General features: G+C 43.2%; 1 protein-coding gene across 1 annotated transcript in view; it reads left to right on the top strand.

Annotated features, from left to right (window-relative positions):
* Nucleotides 1-305: 305 nt before the first annotated feature.
* Nucleotides 306-24,741, top strand: part of LRRC1 (leucine rich repeat containing 1) — a 70,370-nt gene continuing 45,934 nt past the window's right edge. The window contains exons 1-2 of the mRNA XM_065681492.1: nucleotides 306-490; nucleotides 14,859-14,976. Of these exons, the coding sequence (XP_065537564.1) occupies nucleotides 332-490; nucleotides 14,859-14,976 (277 nt within the window). The 5' untranslated portion in view covers nucleotides 306-331. The remainder of the gene's footprint in view (nucleotides 491-14,858; nucleotides 14,977-24,741) is intronic.

The raw sequence follows: 24,741 nt of genomic DNA, 5'->3' as shown, positions 1-24,741 counted from the left end.
CAGCGCTGCGCCCGGCGCCCCGCGATGCGGCTGCGGGCAGGGCAGCGGCCCGCCGAGGAGCAGTAGGGGGGCACCCCGCGCCCCGCCGCGCCCCGGCTCCTGCCCATTGTTCTCCCGGGGCCGCCGCGTTCGCCCGGGGCCGCTTCCCGCCGCCGCCCGCGGCGCGCTGGATGCGGGTTGGCGCCGGCGGCTCCCCGGGACCCGCGCTGCTCGGCGGCGGAGCGGGCAGCGGCTCCCGCGGCCGGCGGGGAGGAGCGGGCGGCGGAGAGCGGCGGTGCCGCCCGCCCCGCGGCCCCCGGTGGCCCGGCCTGCCCCCCCGCCTGGCGAGGCGATGTTCCACTGCATCCCGCTGTGGCGGTGCAACCGCCATGTGGAGTCCATCGACAAGCGGCACTGCTCTCTGGCCGTCGTGCCCGAGGAGATCTACCGCTACAGCCGCAGCCTGGAGGAGCTCCTGCTGGACGCCAACCAGCTCCGCGAGCTGCCCAAGGTGAGCGGGCGGGCGGCGGGCCCTGGCCCCCGCCCGGCGTCGCCGCCGCCCGGGGCGGGGGACGCAGGTGAGCGGCCCCGGCAGGTGCCCGCCGAGCTCCCCGGCCCGGCGCCGGCGGGATGAGGCGGCGCCGCGCCCGCCCCGCAGCTGCGGTGAGGGGCGGCTGGGACCGTCCGCCTGCGGTAGTAACGGCGGGAGTTAAAGCAAGGGCCGGAGTCTCCGCTTGGCGTTTGGCATTTCACCGTGGATGGGTGGTAAATGGGCTTTTCGCGGGCAAAACCGGGAGCTCCGCGTCTGGCCGGAGGAAGAGTGCTGTTCGGAGGGCAGAGGGCATAGGGCCGGAGTCATAGGATGTGAATGTATGTTGTGATTAACATTCACGTCATTGGAATTGCAAGACCTTGGAGGGTATTAAACCCTCCCCTTTCTCCCCTTTCGATAGATGCTATTTGCTCTGTACATGGGAAAAGCAAAAGCCTCTAGCAGGTAACAGCATTCCTGTGCCTGCCTTCCGTTCTTGGAAACTTTGTCGTGCAGAACGCGAGAGACAGATAAACTTTTTCTTCCTCTCTGCGTAAGTCCCGCACAGTTGTCAGTGTTTTGCTTCTTGCGTGAAACACGTAGCCGGGTTTTTGTGCGTAGTACTCTTCTGCTTGTACTGTCAAAGGAGAATTCACCTTCAGTTCAGCGTGGTTTTGAGACATGGAGGTGGTACTCGCCAGCATGACTTGCTGGCTAGCGCTTGCTGGCTTTGCTAGAGGAACTCCATCCCAGCGATTCCACCGAGGCACTGCTCGCCTCCATGGATACAGCACGAGTGGGAGGCGAGCTTGACTCCTGACTCTATGAACCAGGGGCATTTTTCTGTGTTTCCTCTTTAAACTTGGGTCACCTCAAAAGCCTTTGTGAGTTGTGGTTGGTAGTTTGGCACTCGAGGGAAAGTGTTACCTGGAAGTTGCGCCTTTAAAGTGTGTGAATTCTTCTCACTAACTCGGAATCCAGGAATCTGAACTCACTAGCCAGAAAGATTTTTCAAAAGCATCTTTGTTTCCACCTGAATCAAAGTTGGTCTGTTCATACCAAAACTTAAACAGTCCTACTAAGTTCACCCGCATAAACTGCTTTCACTCTCCACAGTAAGAGTAATCATGGTGGAGGAGTTTTCCTATAGACAGTAGTGAAGATGTTCAGTTGAACTGATGTATTAAATTTGGCTTTTTCTTATGGAAAACCTGGGTGCAGGTTTGCATCTTGTTGTGACTGAGCTCTTTATCCTTCTAAAGTAGAGCAAAACTGGTTTACACAGCCTCTGTGTGGGTGCTGTTTTTACTTCCAGCAGTTTCTGCTGGCTTTGTGCACAGACCAGACTCAGGAGTCTCTTTGTACTAGACTTTTCTTCTTAGTGTTGGCTTTCTGGCTCATACGGTTCTTATTGCAAGGGTATTGAACGTGCTTGTGACTGAAATCCTGTTGAGACCTATGGCTCTCTGTTTGGGTTTGTTTTTTAATAATAAATCTGCTTAATACAATAAACTGTTGTTTGCAAAAGTAAAGATGATGTCCCTTGTTCATGGTACTATATGGTGTCTATTTCTGTAAATAGAGTGCAGCTATTCATTGTTTCTCCTCTTCCTTGAACTGTAGTACATGAAGTCACCTTGTTTTGTCTTTAGCCATCACCTTTGTGATGGCTAAAAAGGCCGCTTCTTCCCATTACTTGCATATTGAGTCATGTACATGTAAAACGTATCTGAGGGGGTAATAAAAGAAAGGGCAGACCAGGCTCCTTGGCACTGCAGTGGAATCAAGCAAAAGTTGAACTTAGAAGATTTGTTTTCTTTTGTACGTGGATCAGATTACAGGAGTGCCTAAATATACTGTAGGAAGATGTTTGTGGGTTTTTAGCTGGACTAGGAGGAATTCGATGAAATACAACCGCAGAAACATACTTGCAGTATCTGTTTTGAGTACTTTGTGCCTTGTCAGCAGTGCAGGAAGGCATTTTTATTACGGCTTCCTGCACAGACCTATGAACTTTCCTTGTCAGTTCCTTATTAATGGTTTCTGATAAATGCAATGTAGTGCCATCGTCTCAGATAAGTGTTGAATTTAGGGTTTTCTGGTACATATAGCTGCAGTCCTGGATGTGAAACTAATGTATTGAAGGTGGAAATGGGTAGGAAGAGCCCTGTTTGACATTTCTACCAGCAAATAGTTTTAAAAGTTCAGCTATAGGAATTTGGCTCAGGAGCATAGCAGAAGATCTCTCTGTGGAAGGTAGTTATAGAGTGTGCTGTTCATTCCCCTTTATATTGAAAAGGCAGTGCTGATGCAAAGTACAGAAAGCTGGGGTACAGCATACCTCTTCCAGAGAAAACACAAGGGAAATCATTAGGGTGTATAATTAACAAACTGTTTAGGTCAGCATAGATCTTAGTGGTCGTTACGCCCTAAATCTAATGTAGTGTATTCTATTAGCCTTACCTTACCTCCATTAAGTTTCTTCTCTATGTGCATAAAGGCAGTAACACAAAGTCAAACTGTTTATTGGCTTGGTTCAGGCCTAAGCAAGTTGGGAGACTTGTTTAACTCTTGGTGTCTGGTTAGTTAGATGTTTTCCCATACTTGAAGTCCTCCATGCCGATTCCTGGTGAATCATCTGTGGGCTGTGCTGATGCCATGATATATCCCATAGCAATGATAAGGTGTTCATGTCACTGGGATGGTTGTGATCCTCCTTAAAAAATTTCTGTTGTAAAAGTGAAGAATCACCCCAAAGACTCTGTGAGGTGCAGCAGAAGTTGCTAGTTGGATGGAAAAGGAAAACCCCAACTCTACTGCTCTTTGTCCTACATGTTGGTAGATGAGACCTCATCTTCCCAGTGTGGGCAGGTGCGGTCTGAAAGGGCTATTAGGGCAGGCTGAAGGTCTTGTAATACTTCTCTGAGACCAAGCAGATACATGTTATTTCTTTCCCCAGCTTTGCCATGTGGCAACTCTGTGGCAGCGATCATACCTTTATCTCCAGACGTCTGCTTTCCTTCCACTTGCACAATTTTTTTCCTTCCTTTCAAATCTAGAGCTTTCTGAGGCAGATGTGTATCAGCAAGTGTCATGATGGAGTACCCAGACTTGCTGTCTTTCTCTCAAGTTGAAACTCGGAGAAGCTTGTGTTGGATACACACACTTACCCCCTCTTCCCTGTTTCTCCCTGCCCCTGTTTCTCTTAAGTAGCAATGAAAGGTGTTTGGTAGTTTTGCTCCAATACGCCAGTGGAATAATACATGCTAATACACCCTAAAACCTGCATTTTGAGGTACAGAAGTAGTCTTAGGCATTGTTTAATCTACAGTCTTTGCTAGCGTACTTAAAACCTCTGTTGTTCTGGAGGGCAGTAGAGCGTGGCATATGTTAGGGTGTTACTGAACAAACACACACAGCAGTCCCCTCAAAAGATGGAAGACAACTTAAAGAATTGCTGTAGCACCTCAATGGGGAAGGACTGGCAGAAAGACCCAGCAGCATTGCTGCGTCGTATGTTCTGAGAGTCATCCGAAGGACCCTGAGGAACAAGAGATGCACTTGAACTATTTTGAAAGAATTATTTTGTTGGTTTTATTTTTGTGTTGGCTGATCAGAAGTATGGCAGAATTCTTCACCTTTTTTTTCCAAGGGAAGAGGGAGAGGAAGGATTTATCTGGAAAACATCTGAAATGTCCAAGAAGCAGAGGGAGATGTCTTTGCGCCTATTATTTCCACTCCTCCCCTTGTTTGCTGTCTTATGTATTAATGCCTATGTGCACCTGGAAAACAGTTCTGTTTCTCTGACCCCCCTTTCCCTACAAATACCTTCCCCCCCCCCCCAAGCTATACCTGTCAATCTCTCAGGTTAATAATTTATATTTGTACGGTATCTTAGATATTTTTCTGGTATCATTTTGCTACTGCACAGGGATCCTTTTGTTTTCCCATGTCAATACACCAGTTCTTTCTTGTCTCCTTAACTGCTTAGCTGGATTCCTTGATCCCTTCTTCCCTCCCTTCCCCAGTTATGTGATGGAGAACTAATGTTGACAGTGACTTTTCTCTGTTGTTACCGCTGTTGTCTTGGTCTCTTTGCCCTGTGTGTTCATACTTTCCTATCGTCCCCCGTCCTGAGATCCCAGGATCTTGCTTCCTCTGGCTTGAAGTGCTCTGTCTGTGCTTCTGATTCTTTGCTTCCTCTTGCATCCCTTCTGCACCGGATCCTTGACTGCCCTTGCAGACACTTTTTTCCTTTTCTGTTCTTTGTACTCTGCTGTTTCCCATTCCTTTCTGCTGCCTCCCAGGTTTCCTTTTCTGCTCTTGCCCTTCCTGTCTGATAAGCCAGCCTGGTGGGATGTGCTGGAGGAGCAGGCTCTGTACTATTAAGCTGCTAGTGGTTTTCCACAATATTGAGGTCTCTCTTAGCCGTTCTTGGCAGATGAGGCTGTTTTCCCACAGAACAGCAATTTCTAGCTGTCAGCATGCTTCTCACCACTTCTGCTTTACAAGACAAATTAAAGAGCTGCACCCTTCAGTCTCAAAAGGAAGGGCTTTGTATAGGGCCAGTGGTAGAGTGTGGCTCTTAACTTGCATAAATAATTAATTCTCCTGTGTTGGATCCTGAGTGCCTTCTGTTAAATATTTAGTGTATCCGATTTGATTGGAAAAAAAATACAGTATGTGGTCACCAGCGTGCACAGAGTGACTTAAAAATGTAGCTTGTGGGGTTTTTCTCTAAACCTGGACCGTTTTTGTTTTCCTTAGGAGTGAAAACTTGAGGGCTTTTTCAATTCAAGCTGTAATGTGTAGTATACCATTTGCTACATGTCAAAAACTCTACTCAACCAAAGAGTAGGCTTTCTGGCAAATTGCTTTGATAGAAGAAAATAACACATTCTGCACGATGCATTTCAATAGCTTCTCTAATGAAAAGCATCAGATAAAAATAAAATGCTTTCAATTCTATAGATCGGTCTGTAGTTGCTGAAATGTTGTTTCCTACTCCTGCACATTAGAATTTAAGGGCCAATACACCCTGTCAACTTAATTTCCCTGTACATAGAATTTGTAGTACAAAACTGGATCTCGGTCTATTTTTTTTTCCAATGGCAAAAAAAATAGAGATATCTTAGGAACCTTTGAGTACAATATTCTATTTTGGCTTTTATATTAAGTCCCTAGCATTCATTGCATTGGTGGATGATGGAAGTAGTTCTAACTCTTGTTTTGCTGCTGTTTTTCTTGCTGCTGCTCAGTTGTTTACTCAAAGGATAAAGACCACTTTCCCATGAGACTTTTTGCAGATGTTGTTTATGTGCAAACTCCAGTGACAAAAAGAAAGACCCATATAAAATTTTGTGTATGCACTTAGTTTAATTTAAGAGACTGCTCAACTCTTTCTTCTTTTGGGAATGATTTTTATGCAGTGTTTGTAAACCTTATCTGATGCAATTCTGAATCATTTCACTTCTGCGTTTGAGTTTGCAGATTGTACCTGTCATCTGTAATTTTTCTTCCTGGTGTTACGTGCTAAAGCTTCTCTGTAGGGTTGATTGATGTGAGACCCCTTTCCCGACAGGCCTGGTAAACCATGGCGTCCTCCTGTGCCCCACTTACTGTGCCGGAGAAGTGGATGGTGTGGTGATGCTGCTTGGCATTTGGCCTAGGCAGTGTCTATCTCTTTATTATGTGTGGTGTTGAAATCCAGGGTGCTGTTATCATAACAAAATCTTGTGAAAGCTCCTTAAGAAAAAGTCCTTTTGTTCTTCCCATACCACACCTCTTTCGCAGGAAAAAAACCCAAACCAAACATTTCAGACTAAATTTCACTGTTTTAGCATAGTTTCTCCCATTATGCGATCATAAACCTGAAAGATTCTTGCTTGGTCACTGGCCAGTAATCTGCTGTGGAAAGAGATTTTATCATGCTGTACCTCTCCTTAAATTTGTGCTTACAGGTTGTAACCATCCCTTCTTCGGATGTAAACATCTAGAGGCTTTGTTTTGTTTTTTTAATGTGTATAGATCTCATTGGGGTCACAGAGACATGGTGGGATATCTCATGTGACTGGAGTGCTGCCATGGATGAATACATGGCTCTTTACGAACAGGCCAGGAAGGTGAGGATGGGGGTTTTCCCTTCATGTGAGAGAGCAGCAGGGATGTGTGAAGCTTTGCCTTGCGATGGATGATGGGCCGGTTGAGAGCAGGCTGGGATTAGTGGGTGACATTGTTTTGGGTGTCTGCTGTAAACTGCCTGATCAGGAAGAAGTAGTAGATGATGCCTTCTTTAGATAACTGGAAAAAGCTTCAGGTTCCCAGGCCCAGGTTCTCGTGTGGGTCCTGAACCACCCAGACACTTCCTGGAAGGACAACACAGCAGGGCATAAGCAATCCAGGAGTTTTCTGTAATGCATTGGTGACTTCCTAACACAGGTGATCAAGGAAGCGAGTTGATGCTCAAAACCTGATTGGATATGGTCCCAGGTGACCTGTTCTAAGTGACTTACACTATGAGCAGGGAGTTTGGATGGACTAGATGATCTCCAGAGGTCCCTTCCAACCTCAACTGTTCTTTGATTCTGTAGGGGGAATATCAGGGATTTTGCCTGTCTTTAGTTTTAACGTTTTTAATGGTGCAAATAGAATTGTCATATTTTTCACTGTTTACTCGCACTCAAATGTTCAATTACATTTTATTTTTAACATTGATAGTGTCGCGATGTTTTTGCACATCTTCCTGTAAATCCTTGAAGAAATACCACCGTATGATTTGAACAAGCATGTACTTTCAGTTAATATCAGAGAGATCTATGCCACTGGGTGGAACTGCAGTAAACTGTAAGCACACGGTACAAGTAGTTTTACTGAAAGTTTAGGATTTTTGTTTTCAGTATGACAAATGCTGTGTGCAGTAGTTTCTAACACCTGCAGCTTTACAGCTTCAGTGTCTTAAGACTACTTACGTTTTGTAAAAGCTTTTGCGAGCATAGCAATTAGTACTAGTGTGCAACAGAAGCTTGAATAATTAAAATAAATAATGGTTTGTAGAGAAGCAGCCTTATCTTAATGTTCCTTTAAACACAGAACGCTGTGTTGAAGGCTCCAAATAAGTTTATTAGTGTTTCTGCTAGCTTCCAAATTCTATGTTGTATTGCTTACGACTTGAGGAAAATAGCACACCTTTTGACATCAAATTTGAAAGACCGCAGTCTGATGGGAGCGGAGGGAGAACTTAGTGTGGTGTCCCCTGCGAAATCTGACTTCCCTGTGAATGCCCCTGAGATTGTTCAAAAGGTTGTGAAGCCTGCTTGGATTCAAGTATTTTCTAATGGCAGATTTTTTGCAGGAACAGCCGAGTTCTACTGATTTTGACCTCAGCTGGAAGAAAGTAATTAGGTGGTTATGTTTCAATACTTCTAAGTTATCAAAGGGGTGTATTGTTGTAGTGAATTGGTAGCATCCCCATCTCTCTATGTGATGTACACAGATGAGACAAGGTTTGAGTGCAGAGATTATACATCTGTAGCTCTAAAATAAATTTTATGGTTCTACATAGTTTTTTTTCTAATTATATCATTTGGTCTGAAAAAAGATGTTACCTCCTGCCAACAATCTTGTATACTGGAAAAATGCATGCTAACAATTCATTAGTGAGATTAAATGTGTTTTTGGGTGGGTTTTTTTTGTGGGTTTTTTGTTTGTTTGTTTCTCCAAATGGCAAATGCATTTAGCTGCAATGAATCCATATTTTGTTGTAGCAGATGTTTTCTGTTCTCTCTCAAATGCAGAGCTAGTCCCTCCCAGCTCTCTTAGTGGTTATAGCATCAAGTGCTCTTTAACCTTGGTTACCTCTGCTTAATTGTCATAAAAGAGAAAGTAAATCGTGGCCTGCCAGGAAACCTATTCAGTGCATCACTTGGTAGAGCATCGTTTTGGTTCAGTGCTGCAGTGTATTGGTTTTTGAGAGTGGATAGTTGCTTCTTTTTTGTTTTTTAAATGGATGGTAATAACCAAGACTAGGACCCGCAACTGGCCCATCATTGACTGTAGATCAGAAAATGGCAGGCGCTTTGGAAACAGAGGCCATAAATGTAGCAGGTAAATATTGGATGCCAGCTTTGGTGAAGTATCAGTTGTCATTTTTGCTTTGTCTCCTGTAGACCCTTCCCTCGTTCTTCGGCCTGGCTGATCCGTCATATTGGGCTTTAAAGCAGATAGCAGTTGCAATATCTGGTTCTATTTAGGGTACATGTGATCTTTCATTAATACTTTCTCATGTGAAATCTAGTAATTAGTTGGGTTCAGACTTAAACAGGAGGATTTTAGGTTAGATCTTGGGAAGAAATTCTTCACTGTGAGGGTGGTGAGGTACAGGGTGCCCAGAGAAGCTGTGTCTGCCCCATCCCTGGCAGTGTTCAAGGCCCGGTTGGACAGGGCTTTGAGCACTGTGGTCTAGTGGAAAGTGTCCTTGCCCATGGCAGGGGTTTGGTACTGGATGATCTTTAAGGTCCCTTCCAACCCAACCCATTCTATGATTTTATTAATGTTATGTATGAATTCCTGCTTGAATGTCTGCCTCTATGCTGTCGTCCATTAATATTCATGTGATAAAGTTGGCGCTAGGATGCTGCAAGACCAAAGTACAGCTTCAGTATAGCCTACAAACACTGTTTTGGGCATGTGAAGCAATCTTTCACCGTGCCAAAAATCTGTAGCGGTTCTGGTTTTGCCATGAAACATGTTAGGATGAAACAGGACAGAATTGGATACATCAGCTGTGTGGAGCCATTTGGGGGCTTGTGACGTAGCAAGCGGACAAAGGTCTGCATACTGTGGTCCATCACCAGCTGCTGCTCTGTCTTCTTTTGGCTTGAGAGAAATCCATCAGCTGCTTCCAGTAGCACATTGATACAGAGTCATCAACTGCACGAGGACTCTGCTGCACTGTGAATTAGTCCCTGCCCTCAGCAGTCATTTCAGTATCTCACTCAGTCCCTTATTTGAACATTAAAGTATGTTTGGCCCAAAGAATGAAGTGGGACCCGTATTTGTGAAGCCCTCACTAGGTGTCCCTGCTCACAGTTGAATGCAGGTGAAGTGACTGGGGGGCTGTCGATAGCAGGCTTTGTGGGAGATGCCAGGCTGATAACGCCCATACTAGACTTCACTGGAGTCTGCCGGGAGCTCATTACACACTTCGTTAGTCTGGAGTAGGATCCACCTTCCTCAGCGTCACATTGTGCAACTACTTAGGATGGGCTTCTAAGGGAATGTGTCTGCTTTATGGACTCTTGCTGGTTTTCCTCAGAGCTCCCACTAGTGCTAGTAGCAGGAGTGGGTTTTAAGACAGCAATAAACAGAACTGCACCCTAGAAAGAGTTTTTTTGCTTACAAGTTGGGCCTTTTAAGTGGGGTGCCTTGAGGGTTGGATGGAGGATGCTTTGACTGTACGCATGGCCATGGTTCGTGTCAGCTTGAGGTTGGTATGTCCACTGGCTGACTTTGGAGTAGAAGCAACGTCTGAAATCCCACCAGTTGGTTAGTGTAGGTCGTCAAGTCTCCTATCCTCTTGTAAAACTTAGCACTGAGTGTGCCCTGTGAGTGGTCTCTCAAAGAGCTGACTATTGATGACTTCTACAAATTCAGAGCTGCTTCTGCCTGATGCGATTTAATCCTTGTTCTCCTTGTAGTCTCCAGGCCACCAAGCAGTGTGTTCGCCTAAAGAAAGGTTGGTCTTCCCCCGCTCTCTTGCTGAAGCCATGCAATGGTGCAGGCACAAAAAATAACTTCTGAGCGCCAAAAGCAAGTGGCTGGGGACCTTGCTGGGGAGCTGGAAAGCATTGTGTCAGCCATGCTGCAAGGTTATTCCACAGATTGGATGCCTTATCTTGTTCACTGCTTTGCTTAACACAATCAAATTGCAGCTTCTGCTTGGTTTGCCTGAAGAAAGGCCTTTATTTCTGAGGTCTTTCTGAGGCAGTATAAAAAGGGTGGGGGAAAGATTGATGGCAATTTCTCTTATCCAGTGTCTGAAGGAGGGCACGTAGCTGGTGAATGGAAGGGAACAAGTAAATTAAAGGCTTCCCCACTGATTTTTGCTCATAATACAGGAGAAGAAAATGGAGCCTAAAGTAAGATTTGAAGCAGGGATGCGATTAGGAGTTAAACTGTTTAAATTACCATGTGTCACTTTTTAATTCTAAAGCACTGATATACTTCAGTCGGCAAGTTACAGGTTTGGAAAATGGTTGAAGTGAATATAGATGGTGCTTAAGAAACAGGACCTAATATACTGTGTCTTGGTAGCTTACTTAATTCCTGTTTGAATATAATCCTGTAATTTCCAGAAGAAGCCTCAAAAGCGGAGGCAGCATGCGTATGTTTGAAAATCTGTATTGGTGTCTAAGGGAAACTTGACATAAGAGCAAGTACTCACAGATTTTTAAGCTTGTCAGCAACAGCTCCAGTCCCTGCACCAAAAAACCCCCCAAATATATATACATATATATATATATATATAAATATCTCTGTCCTGTGTGAATATAACCCTGAAACTGGAGTTAATTTGCAGTTTTCTTCCTCCTCTCCCTCTTGTTCTAATTTCTGCTGCTCACGCTGGCCCATCTTGAAAACTAGGCAGTGGATTTCATAAAGGTTCTAATTTTAATTCTCTGTGCTGCTACTAGTAGCCTTTTTATGGAAACATTTTGCTTAACACAGCAAGCATTTGGGTATACTACCCATGCCAAATGGGTTTGGAGTGTGACATGCAGTGCTCTAGCAGTGAGAGGTGTCTCCTCCCCTTAAACAGCGTTAGCCACAAGTAGATATTGGTTCTCTCCTCTTTTTTTTATGTCAATTGCCTATTGTTTTAATCTATTTCCTTTTTTTCTTTTTGTTTTTGTTTTTACCTCCATCAGGGAAGATGTTGAAACATTCAGGCAAGATTCTCAGGCGTGAATGTTTTTTTGTTGCAGGAGTGAGCCATTGAAAGCAAGCCAGAGACGAGTTGTTTTGGCCCCTTTTGCAGGAGAAAATACTGAGTTTTATTAATCCTACAACTTTGGCTTAATTCTGTTAACTTATATGTTTAGAACCGAGTTCCAGTTGTAGTGGTATTCTTTAAATGATGAGAATGAGGCCAGTGGGATCGCACTGTCTGTTTATACTCTTCAGTGAGTCATGCACTTATCTCTCAGTTTTTTTCTTCTGTTGGCTGACATCGACCCAATTTTGTCAGAATGAAGTTTTTTGTCTAAATATGTGGCTGGGTGGAGAAGAGAGGCTTGGTTAGCTTTCCAGTGCAACAAGGCCTCTATTGAATATGCGAGTTCTTAGAAAATCCATAGAAGAGAAACCTCTGTAAATTCTTTGATAGGAGGAAAAGCTTCAATTGAAGGTTGGGAATTGCTGCTAAATAGAAAGTTGTAGGCTGCTTTAGTGCTGATGCTCATGGAATTATTTGTCTCATTGAAGCAGTATTAATTAGGCTGGCTAAAGTAAGTAGCATTAGAAGTGTTGCCAAGATGCTTGTAGGGATGTCGGGTCTGCAATCAAAACCTGCTATTACAGCCTGCTGGGTGGATGTGGTGCTCTGGCCAACAACCCCATTGCACTTTGATTCCTCTTAGAGCTTTCAAATACAGGCTAAACTGTGTCTGATACATTGAATTAGGAACATGCTTCTGGTTAGGGTATACTTAAGAAATTACAGATATTTAAATATATACATATATATATATATTAAAATTTGTTGAACTCTGTTCATTAAGCTCTTAATTCCCTTTCTTCTCTGTGGTCTTTTTGACAGGTAAAACAAATATGGCACAAAAAGGAGGTGCTTGCCTCTCCAGTAGTGCTTTAGAGCACTAACAATGTGTGTTGGATAATGGAAGAATAGTTACTGAAATGGGAGTAGGATATATTAAACATGCAAGAGTGATTGAGTTACGTAGTTTAAAGGGAAAAAAGCAAGAAGTTCAAAGAAATGCCATTCATGTAACTGCAGTTTCTGATTTTATCTAGGAAATGGTGTAATTCATTAAAAATCGTTATGCAAACTAGAAATAGAGCTCCCAGTTAATTTTCTTGTAAGTAGTCAGTTAAAGAAACAGGTTTTTTAAAAAACATTGTCTAATTTTGTTTGTTGCACACATGTGCTCTGCACATTTAATAAATATATACAGTACTGACATGTGGTGGGGTGAGCGCACTCAAACCTTCCTAGGGATGTCCAGCTCTTGATAGCTTTTTGATGTTCCTTCTTCCTTTTAACTATGTTACTTCTGTCTTTTCTCACTTGTTGCAGAGCATCTCAGGCAAGGACAACTGTTGCTTATCAGACGATTTGTAGTAGAAAATCAATATTTATAACTGTCATAGTTTAGCAGCTACACACTGGGTGAGGAACACTTTTTGGCAAGTATTTATTTTGGATAGTGTTAGGAAAGATTGGGATCTCTGTGTTTTCAGAAAAGCGTCTTTAAGTGGTTTTCTAAGCTTCTGATGGATTCTTGGTTTAGTCGTATAAATAAATATTTATTAAAAGGAATGCATTTGTTTTAGAAGATAAAAAAGTGTTAATGATAGCAAAATGCAGTTATAGATCTTGTGAGGAAAAAGAAGGATAAAAATACCCTCAGTTTGTGGCCATTTAAATTGTAATACTTGTTTTTAGAGAGTTAGAAATGTGGAGTTGTAAAGGCTTTTTAGTTTGCTCTTACAATTGAAACTGTTATCAAAGGCCTTTAATACTCAGGGGAGAGTCCCATTCTGACTCAGAAAATGCCTTGAAATGTTCGCATTCAGATGTGGTGCATCTTCTGACTGCTGAGTGCGTATAAATTTTTTTAAAGCTGTGTCCTTTTTATTTCCTAAAAGGAACCCGTGTTTTTGAGGGAAAACACATTCATTACACTTGTTTTATTTTTCTGTGACAAGGAACCACAATATATATTGAAAGATTGATGCTGAGATTGCAAAACCTCACTTAAAACCTGATTTATGATCTTAGGTATAAGATGTCAAACTAAGATTGAAAGGTTATGTCATAATATAGATTCATAAGACTGTGCTTCTACCCTGTGTTCTAGTAAGGTGCCTGTCATACTGCCCCTTTTTGTGTCAATCTAAGATAGAATTGAATGACATTCAGAGCACACGCTCCAGCACCTAAATAAAATAATAACAATTAAAAAAGCTGCTAATTTCCAGTAAAGGATTGCAGGTGATTACATGAAAGCAGATATCCCGAACTTGCTAGCATCTACCATTTACCATTAAGGGCAAAACCTGTGAGAATGCAGGCACGCACACGTGCTGCAGGTGGGTAAGATGCAGAGGTTCTGAGGTTTTGCTGGGCAAAAATGCACTCTGGGAGCAGGAAACTTGCTTGAAATTTTAGGAGTCCGGTCAGTTATGGCCAAGAGGACGTGTATATAAAGTTATTTAATATCGCACAGATCCTCAGCACTTGCACTCACTCTCATTCAGAGGCCTGCCCGGAAGAGAGGAAAGCTAGGGTAAGAGCTCTCCACCTTTCCTGGGGATGTCTGCATCTCAATTGTTTTTTAATGACCATTTTGACTTTTGATCACCAGCTGCTCCCAGCATCTGGGGTTGGCCTGACTTGGCCCATTTATTTCAAAGACTGTTTTGTCTTGGGGGTTGCCAGATGCTCTGAGCCCCTGTCTGCATTGCCTTTCCATGTCTTCACCATAAAGATAGGGCTGGGTTGCATTCCTCCTCTAGCTGGGAAGACCTGAAAGTGTGCATATGCCATCCAACTTTCATTAGTCCTTCTGAAACTGGGCCGCGGAGTGCAGGGTGTGTGGAGCTAGAAAGCAAGTCTTCTCGAGGGAGGCTGGCTCTGTAACCTAGTTGTTTATGGCACTTGCCGATGAAGAAGACCTTGGCAGCCCCTTTCCGGATCGTCCTTTAGAAGTGCCCCTCTGTATTAACTTCCTAATGAGCCCCAGTGTGTAATTAGGATGCTTTTAATTACCCCGCTGGGTAACCTCGCCCCATTAATGATTTTGAAGCAGGCATCCTGGATTTCAGTAGTGTGTCTGCTGTAGTTGTTGATAGTGAGCTTTACACTGTATTTATTTATGTATTTTGAATAGATTTTTGTTTTAGGTGAAACACAGATTCTAGTTTGTCTGCATGTAAAAGTTAACATGTTTGTTCTGATGCGGGTCTGAAAGAGGTCTGCATAGGTGATTTTAAGCCATAACTTTATCTCAGATTTTGAAACCAGCTTCCAATTATTGCTTATCATGTATCACACATGTGAGTTAGGTGAGTGTTTTCTGACACGAATATTTTTTTTTCTTTCTTTCAGCCTTTCTTCCAACTTGTGAAGTTACGGAAACTTGGACTTAGTGATAACGAAATCCAGCGGCTCCCTCCAGAAATAGCGAATTTCATGCAGCTGGTGGAACTTGATTTGTCTCGAAATGGTAAGCTCCAGTGTTAGTTTGTTTGATTCTATTCTGTCCTATGACATAGTCTATAAAACTGAGTTAGTTTGGTTTTTTGAGGTTGCTATCTATGTCCTGCAGATGCTTTTTCGTGTAATACATGTATTTGCCTGCAGCTCTAGATGGGGAGGAGGGAAAGAGCAGAGGAGTGCTGCTGGTGGAAATGCGGTATTAAAATGATGCTTGAGTGTAGTTCTGCCTTTCTGAGAGCCTGCTTTATTGTCCAATTAAAAGAATGCTTTACATCCTATTTTTATGTGTACCTGTCACACTGTTGATTTCTTTCTCCAAGCTCTCTGAAATGCTGCCTGTGGGTTAGAAGTCCAGTTCTTTATCTCTGCTCTCCTCTTTACCTGTGACTAGCAAGAGGCAGAATGCTGGTATTCCTACTTATACATCTGGAAGAAGAATCACTCTGTCACCTATAGAGAAACTCGGAAGAACTGAGAAACTGTCTTTAAAATGCGATGCTGGAAACCTCATGGGTTTATCGTTCGGGTGTAATGTTTGCTGCTTATATTGTCCTTAGCTGTGATGGGGTGAAACTTCATTTATTTATTTATTTTGTCTTTGTTTTTCCTGGCCTGGTGAACTTAATCAGCCCTGCCAGAAGCTCAGGGGCTGGTGGGTCACCTTTAAGCCACATTATGACCCGGTGATCTAGAAACAGTGAATCCATGTTATCAAATTAGAGCAACTGTCAGCTATATTTGCCTCCTTATATGCAGTGGCTATGCACAAAATGTTCTCTGAGGTGTGATGGATGGAGTGGGAGAGAGCATTTTGTGTAACCTTGTAAATAAATGAGGGATGTAACTGAACATTCATATTCAAGAGAAGAAGAAATAGGGTAGTGGGGAGTCTTTTTTTCTGTATGGTTTAATTTCACATTGACCCTTTAGCACTGAAGAATATCCAGTGGCCACTACACCTTCCTGTAACTACCTGAAAATTTGTATCTTTCCTTTATTTGTTTGGTGCTTTTAATGCCATCTCAATCTGATAATATAATTGTTGAAGCATAATTAGCCTCCAGGCAGTTGCTGAAAATTTGTGATCCATATAATTCCATGCACATTTTCAAAATTCTCTTGTAAGAGAAGAAAACTGGGGAAAAAAAATAACTGAGAGACAGAAGAAACACGTTAGTTAGAACATTTATAAATACTGCATCAGTTAATGCTCATGTATTTTGGCTGCTGAGTTTGGCTGAGTTGGGTGCTGTCTGTGACAGACCTTATACAAAAGGAAACACTGTTTGCTTAGTAATTCTCTTTGCAAATGAATAACTAGCTGTAAAAGAGCTGGTGGATCAGAGCCATGTGAACTCTCTCGTCAGCCTGACTTGGAAGTTGGCTTGAGAGCTCAACTGTAACGAGAACAGATGGTGTTGAACACTTGTGGCTGGGTAGATGCGTGTGTGTCATTCGAAGTTACTGCACAGGGAAGTGTTTTCTCAAGTGACGGGTTAGACTAATGCAGGTGGCCAGGAGCAGTTGCTTTCCTGTATCCAAGGTTCAGTGTTAATCACCCATTTTATTGCATTACTTTCTCTCTTCTGTGGTTCATTGCAGAAGGTGACTGATACTGCTTCCCTCTGCTTAATCATGTCACAGTTATTGCACGGCTTGACTCTCAAGTGAAAAACACACCATGCGAGGTGATGTAGGAGGGCCATGGTGGAAGATGACTGATGTTGCTTTCTGCTGTTTGGTCATGTTGTGGTTGTCTCACAGCTCTTCAAATTAAAAAGCAAAACACACACCATCTGGGATGCTGCAGGGGGAATTCTCACATAAGGTTTTGGAGATTTGCAGTACATTTCTTAGCTTTGTATTTTGAGCACACCTTCTCTAATATGTCAGATTCTCAACCTGCCAAAGGTTTCTTCCTTTTAGTGGTTTGCACTCCAACAGTTTTTGTTGTTCTAACTACCACAGTACTTAGCAAAGAAAAAAGAAATAAACAGGAACCCTTTGTATTCCTTTCAGGCAGAAAAAAACAGCTCAGCTTTTCAAAGTGCAGTATGCTGCATGAATAGGAAAGTGTGATGGTGACATCTGAACTTGGGAAAGAAGAGATCATTGTTCTGTGTCTTTGTTGTTTTAGCTGTCTGCTTCGGTGCGCTAATTGCTTTCAGTTCTGGCCATTCTGTTCCTCAAGAGCTTAAAAACGCAGATATAAATTCATTTAATGTTCTGTGTATAGGAGTAGCCTTTTATGTTTTAACCTTCCATCACAGGAGGAGAAGGAAAGGGAAACAGAGTACTTCCATTTCCCTTATAATAAAGTTGTACCATGTCTTCTTTTCTCATGCTTTATAATCCTTTGGGCAGTGTCTGATCTTTGATGCTCCATGAGGTGGTGAGTATGTCGTATGGCAGGACATGGGTGCACTTTGAGGCTGCAGTGGCCAGTTGTGTTCTGTGCAATGCTCCCTCCTGACTCTTCAGAGGTGGTCTGGAATGCCTGGAAATGTGGTTTTCTGTGCTGCGTAAGTAGCCCTGGTTCATAGGCACTCAGAAGAGGTGAACAGGGAAACTTATGCGCGGCTTTCTTAAATTCCCAACTGTTTTAAAATGCCTGAGACATGCTGGTATGTATTAAAAGCGTGCTCCATGATTAATCCTTTAAGCAGTTCTTGGTTCATGAATGAATCTAGAACTACAAAAATCGTCCTCAGTAAAACTCAAAAATCGTCAGCAGATGTAGACTGGATGCTTCTATGATCTCAAGTGTACATGAGGGAAGTCTGGGGCGAGTAAGATGCGAGCCTTAGTGGTGCAGAGGGAGAAGGATTTGGGGAAGGCTAGGGGCCATATAATCTTAATTTTTTCCTGGATTATTTGCATGTCGATGCTATTTCTTATTCTTCTGCAAGGCCATGTGTTCATGTAAATTTCCTAGGAAGCATCCCCACTGTGCTTTTCTGGTCTGGCTGAGGCTGTTATTTGAAGACAGGTTGAATGGATAAATTAAGGATGGGAATATCAGAGGGCAGAGAAGCTCTGCTATGGAAACAGTATACTGATGGTGAACACTTCAACGGTTATTTGGCAATGCGGTTTATCTCTGCCCCTTGGTCTTAGGTTGTTAAAAAGTTGATGTGCTAGTTCTGAGGCTGAAAAAATCAGATTCGTAGAATTGCAACAGTGAATGCCTGAGCTTCTGAGTTGCTGAAAAGCATGTCTGAGACTCCAAGTACTCCTTATAATATCTTCTCAGATAGATGCTCAATGGCTGTATGTCTGAAACTACTGTTCCCTCAGACTCCCCAAGCTTGGGTAAATCTTTTCCTGGATTCTCACATCACTCATGAATTCTCCAAAGACACTGGGTTGCTGGAACATCTTTGCTTGGTGTCCTTGAAGTTTGGGTAGGGCTCCTGTGCTTTGCATTGAGTTTCAGCACAAGTCTTTGCTCTGTGTGGTAGAGCAGAGATTCTGCTCCAGGCACAATCAGAAGCACCTGTGTGCTACTTGTTTTCCCACAGCACTTGGGCACTCTCTGGGGCAAAGACCCTGTGATTCGGGAGGGAAATGCAATCTCCAAAGGAAGTAAGACATGCTCAAACATCTGCAGTTTTCCCCTTGCACCGGCTCCCCTCTCTCCCAGAGTGTGTGCAGCTTGTTTGGGATCCCTGGGGATTGCAGCAGGCTGCTACCCATGCTGCTTATCCTGCAGAGGTTTCCTCCGCTGACTCCCTCACCCCTTTTCTTCTGCACAGCCCCTGGAGGCTGAATTCTTAGAGTTTAGGGCCCTGCCATCCCGGATTCATTAAAATGTTAATGGCTTTTCTTGTTCTGTAGCTTCTTCCAGACAGGAGGGGTAATGCATAGAGTTTCTGTAGTTAATTTAATGCATGCTGATAGTCGGGATTATGTATGCTGCGTATGTATGCTGTGTTCTTGCAGATGTGATGCATTCCTTTTTAGTAACCCTGTTCTGCAAGAGGGGTGTTTGTTTGCCTTTGACAAATATTAAACCCTCCATGTTCCACTGATACGTTTTTGTCACAACATAGCATGCTTCTTAACATGCCCCGAAGGTGTCCATTGTAGTATTTTTACTAGAAAGAAGTTGCTACTCCACACATGCTTTCCCTTAACTGGTGTTGTGTGGAAGTCTGTATATTTTCTTTTTAAGTGTCCTATAGTTTTCCAGCCTTTGACAGATTGTCAGCAGCTTATTTTTGTTCAGCTTTTTTAGGAGAAGAAGAAAATGACTCTGAGCTTTCACACTGGAGAGTGGCTGCTGGGTGTTAGGCACTGGGACAGCTTTCCTACCTTTCCCACCTGAAGGAGTGCCATTTGAACTGTCCAACTGTCCAGCCCCTTCTTAGATGAATACTAACCACTGTGGTTATGTAGGAGATGAGCCTCTTGCACTCCTAGTCTGCTTGCGTGTTGCTGTTTCTCTATGATAAAAGGCTGGCAGGCTTCTCTGCTGCTACCTTTGCTGCTACTCTTCTTGCTTCCATTGAACGTGCCTACTGAGGACTTGGTCATGCAAGCCCATGGCATCTTAAAATCACAGAATGGATTGGGTTAGAAGGGACCTTAAAGATCATCTAGCTCCATCCCCCCTGCCATGGGCAGGGACACCTTCCACTAGACCAGGTTTCTCAAAGCTCCATCCAACCTGGCCTTGAACACTGCCAGGGATGGGGCAGCCACAGCTTCTCTGGGCAACCTGTGCCAGTGTCTCACCACCCGCATAGTGAAGAATTTCTTCCTAGCATCTAATCTACATCGTCCCTCTCTCAGTTTAAAGCCATTCCCCCTTGTCCTGTCTCTACATGCCCTTGTAAAAAGTCCCTCTTCAGCATTGTTGTAGGCATAGTTGCTGTCTGCCGACTAATTTGCACTGTCTGTAGGGGCTCTCTAGCTGGCAGCAGGTAAGGGGACTCAAATCAGCTCTTCCTCCTTGGAAGTGCTCTGCATCCTTGCAGTTTGCTCTTGTATCCAAGTCCTGAGTCTCAAAGCAGTGGAGAAGATGTATGTGTGTGTGTAATGGGAGAATTAAAGGGATTTTGCTAATCTTCATAGATGGATTATGCTGGCTCTGTTGCTGACTCTGCTCTCAGCAGAGCTGAGATCTGTCACTTTGTGGACTAAGGAGTGATAGGTTTGCTGTGGCATCTACTGAGGAAATCTGTATGTGGGCAGATCTTAAGCTGTATTTGACTCTGCAAGATGCTTGATACCAAAATCTCAACATGGTTCTTTATTTTGATATCAAGTAAGAATTATCCTGTTTAATGTGTACATTTTCATACCTACTGTAGAGATGGATTCTGGCTGCATGGTATAGTAGTTGCTATTCATTTCTGTAGGTTCTCATTGAACTGAGTTTATGACTATATCATCAGGATATTCTTATTCCAAAATCCTCTCTCGACATAGTTGCCATGTTATGGTAAATGCTATTGCTATATGGTGTTATTTATGTGAAAATAAGTACAGATTTTACAGAAGATAAAATATGCCACTTCAGGATTACCCTGGCAGTAGAGATGTTTCCTCAGGAACATCTCAATAGTCACAACATTGTAGTGTAAGGGGAGGGCTGCTGCTATGCAAGGCTGAAGGTCTCAGCAATGTCCAAGATTTTGGAGGTCAAACTTTGGCAGCTGGAGGCTGGTGTCCCAAAAGCTCTGTGAACCTTATTTTTACTTTCTCATTGCTCGCAAAACTGATTATTGTTGCAGATTTAGAACCCTTTATTTTGTTTTGTCTTCAGTTATCAGGATACCTACAGAAATCAACAGCAAATTTATTTAACCGTTCTACTTTCAGTTGCAGGTGGCTTGATATTAATGCTTTTTATTTGAAGTATTTATTCTTTTTAGCTGCTTTGCAACCTGATTTTAAAGCCTCTTTTTTAGATCTTAGTCATTTTCAGGACACCACATTCGTTGTGTGATAGGTATGTTTTATTTAACAGGTAATTTAAAACTTCCTTAGAAGACTGGGTGAGCACAGGGCAGCTGACCTGCAGAGTATCAGTCCATGCCACTGAAGACTGGCGTGTAAACTTTGCTTTGCTCTCTGGGGCTTCAACACATTTGTGTGTATCAGTGCATACGCACCAGTGCTTTCCCTTTTTTATTCAGCCATCTGTTCTCAAAGACATACCTGCCATCCATACTGTAGGATTGCCTCCCTTTTGCCCATAAAGTAGGTATGAGTTCCCCTTTTCTCTCCCCCTACCCAAAGCAGGGTAATCATTGTTTTCAAACTAGAAATCCTGGCAGAGGAAAGGCTTGATCACTTGTTTCAGTTCAGCCTGGGCTGGTGACCCAGCTATTTTACTGTGAGGACATAAGCTAATCAGGCAGAAGCACTCTTAACTCTTCTGATCCTGTCCTGCAGTCCCACAGAGGCTCTGCTGCCTTTCGCCCTGTGCTCTCACCTTGTATCTGGCTGTCCACCTCTACTGCACTTTCACAGCATCCAGGCAGAGGCCATCTCCATGAAATCCAATTCTTCTCTGCCTGCCACCAGCTGCCCCGACGCAAACGTGCCGGTACAGGTCTGGTGGTAAATGACAAAACCCAGAGTGCTGAGAAATAAACGTGAAGTGATGCTTTCTTGCTTGGTGGGTAAGGAAAACTCAAATGAAAAGCAGCCAGCAAGCTGTGCTGTGAGGCAGTTCAGTTGGCAAATGCATTTTCTTGGTAACATATGCAACTTCTGGATGCTGCTTGTTTGCCTTCTGAACTGATTTGTGTCCAGGTGAGCACTTGCGGACAAACAAGAATTGCTGTCCTACTTCTGCACAGACACATTTTACCCGGTATAAGAAAGCAACCTGTGAATGTACTCACTGCAGCCTTGGTTGTGTATACCTCAAGGCCATGGGACATCCTACCAAAGAGCACTTACTACAGATAGTTGATCCTCAGCTTTGGCTGGTGACTGTTTTGGGATTTTTTGGTGTTTCTTTTTTTTGGCTAATGAGAGTTCCCTTGTTGGAGACACGGAGATAACAGAATTTTTCACTCTTTTAGATGGTTGCTTGCTGGCAGCTGTGTTGGGGTATATTTTCTTTGTATTATCTCCCATCCGTCCTTTGATGTTAGTTTAAAACCAGTGCTTAAAATACATTATCATCTTCATGTTTTACACATAAAGTTTAGGGATTGATGTACAAAGCAGAGTACTAGTGAAGAAAGAAACAGGCACTGTAAATTGCTTTTAGATTCTGGAGCACTGCAGAATCCCACAGATGTGTAGGAATTCTTGCTTGCTTTGAAAAAGTGATATAAAATTTGGGATTTGTGAATCTGTGTCACTAAAATGAGTTTGATGTTGGTAAATTGGAAGAGGAGGTGCAATAGGAGAAATAAGGTGAGAGAGGAAAGACTGGACCTAGTCACTGAGCCCTTGCTCAGCAGGGAGGGGAAAGAAGAAGCAGCAAGTGCTGACCATGATTCGGAAAGAGAAGATAAGTGGAATCTCATGATGGAATAATCTAATCAGAGAAGTTGAGAAGATTCTATTTTTAAATGGATTACAGAAAAGTGGATTTTTCCATCACGGTATATTCTGCCAGAGAATTGACTGTTTTTTTCTGAGGAATTTGCTAATGCACTTGCGTGCACATGTAGTAATGATGTCCGGCTTCATCCAAATTCAGTGGAAGGTTATGGATTTTGAAGGGATTTTTTTTGTTTGCTTGTTTTTTGTTTTGTTTTTTTTTTTTTTTTTTTGGGGGGGGGTGGGGGGGGTCATGATTTTTGTGAGGTTTTCTGTTTTTTTCCCCTTGTTTTGAATCAGCAGGACAAGTTGGAGACAGAAACCTTTGGCCTGTTGGAGTATCAGCTAAAGCGTTAAACATCAGACAGCTCATAAGGGAGTGACATAAAATAAATATTTCATGTTCTGGATAATGTAGATTAGAGATCATAAAATGGCAATCTGCAAACAGGCGTTGTTAGTTCTCGTATCCACAGAGTTGCTGGGGTTTTGGAGTGTTTTTTGTGTTGAGAAGGTTAAATGCTATGCCTATGAAGTTGCTAAAGAATTAATCCAATGAATCTGTAACTTTGCTGTTAAAGCACTTTGTCATCCACAGCTTTATAGGTAGGATATTAGTTTTAACCTTTTTTTACCTTGCTTCTCAGACTAAAAGTATTAAATTCCTGCTAGCCTTGAGGTCCACGATGGAAATCCTCATAAAAATGTCTCCTGACCTTGTTTAACTCTCAATTAGCATGTATCAGTAAGAAGGCAGAAGACCTAAATGCCTTGCTGAACCTGAGCTCTTTCACTTAATTCCCCTGGAACTATTGTTTCCCTGTGATCTGATCTTTGATCTTACCCTTGCCCTTCTTTTTCCTCGTTTCCAATTTATAGCTCCCGGTCCTCTGTTACTGCTTCTTCCTGCATCTGAGGACAGGCTATTGATTTACTACATGCTATCTGTTCAAAAACCAGCTTGTTTTTATGTCCCCACAGAGTTTTCTTTCAAGTAACATGCCTTGTATCTGTGTATCCATGAAATGCAGTTTTGCGAGGGTTTTTTTCCTGCTCCTCTTTTTGCTTGGAAAAGGGAAGCAGTGAGGAAAAAGAATGAGATGCTTTCCTGGCCTGAGTTTCTTGTTAATTATACAACAAGGGATTTAATTGAGAAAACCCTACCTGAACCTGTTTGAGAATTTTCCTTAAAGCTTTAAAGACACGTCTTAAAGGAGCTGTATCTCTTGTATTTTGTATATCCTCAGCATTGGAGCATGAAGGGGAAAATGTTACAACCTGCACAAGAGCTACTTAACCTCAATAGACTTTGCAAGAGCCTTGTGACTCCTGTCACATCATGCCCCAGAAATCATAGTGCTTTCTCTACCTAAAGAGGTTGACAACTTCAGCCTTCACGGCTGGTAGCAAAACCTTCTGGATTTTAAGATGGAAGAAGCTTGTCAGGCCATTGTGTATGTCATTATCTTAATGTGGAAATGGAGGGAGAGGATGAGTAACCTTCCTCCATCTCTCCCCCCTGCAGAGATAGAACCTCTGGGAGCTGCACTTGGCTGCTTTGGGGAAGGTAGAGAGATGCAGTGCTGTCTCTGAAAGACAACAGCCTGCTCATTGGGGCTTTCCAGCTGGCGAGCCCTTTGCAAAGACAAACAAGTATTTGCAGCACAAATTCCTTCTTGCAAGGTATTTGACTAAGCGTGCAGTTTCCTTCCTCTCAGGTTTGGAAGGTGGAGAGGATGGCTAGAGAGCTTTCTCAAGGGCAGGACCCCTCTAAGAAGGGGCGGGGGGGCACAGAGGAACCTCTGTGGAAGAAGGGAACTTTAGGCTCCTAAACTACTCAAGCACTGCAGGGCTTCATGCTTCAATGTGTGTATGATACACTGGTGTAGATACTGTATATTATACAAGTGAGAATAGGCAGGGGGAAAAAATCTGTGTATTGAATTGGATGAGATCTGGTTCGTTGCTTGTTGTCTCTCTCCTGAGGGATAACGCTGCATGGATTCACAGTCTTTGGGTCTGGAATAGGCTTCTTGGGTATACTTTTAGTGTAAACTAATCAACTGCTTAATACATTTATGAATTACGAATCACTGAGTAGTCAAGGTGTTTTGCTTATGTCGTGTGTACCTGGTGGTGGGCTTTCCACCATCCAGATCAGGGCTATTCACTCGGCTTTCACTGGGTGTATGCAGTGTGCCAGCTCCAGCCTTCTTAACGCACAGTGCTCCATGTTGCCTTCACAGCTGGAAAATATGACAGC

This window comes from Lathamus discolor, chromosome 5, assembly GCF_037157495.1.
Source record: "Lathamus discolor isolate bLatDis1 chromosome 5, bLatDis1.hap1, whole genome shotgun sequence".
Classification (NCBI taxonomy): Eukaryota; Metazoa; Chordata; class Aves; order Psittaciformes; family Psittacidae; genus Lathamus; species Lathamus discolor.
This window is presented reverse-complemented; position numbering and strand designations above follow the sequence as displayed.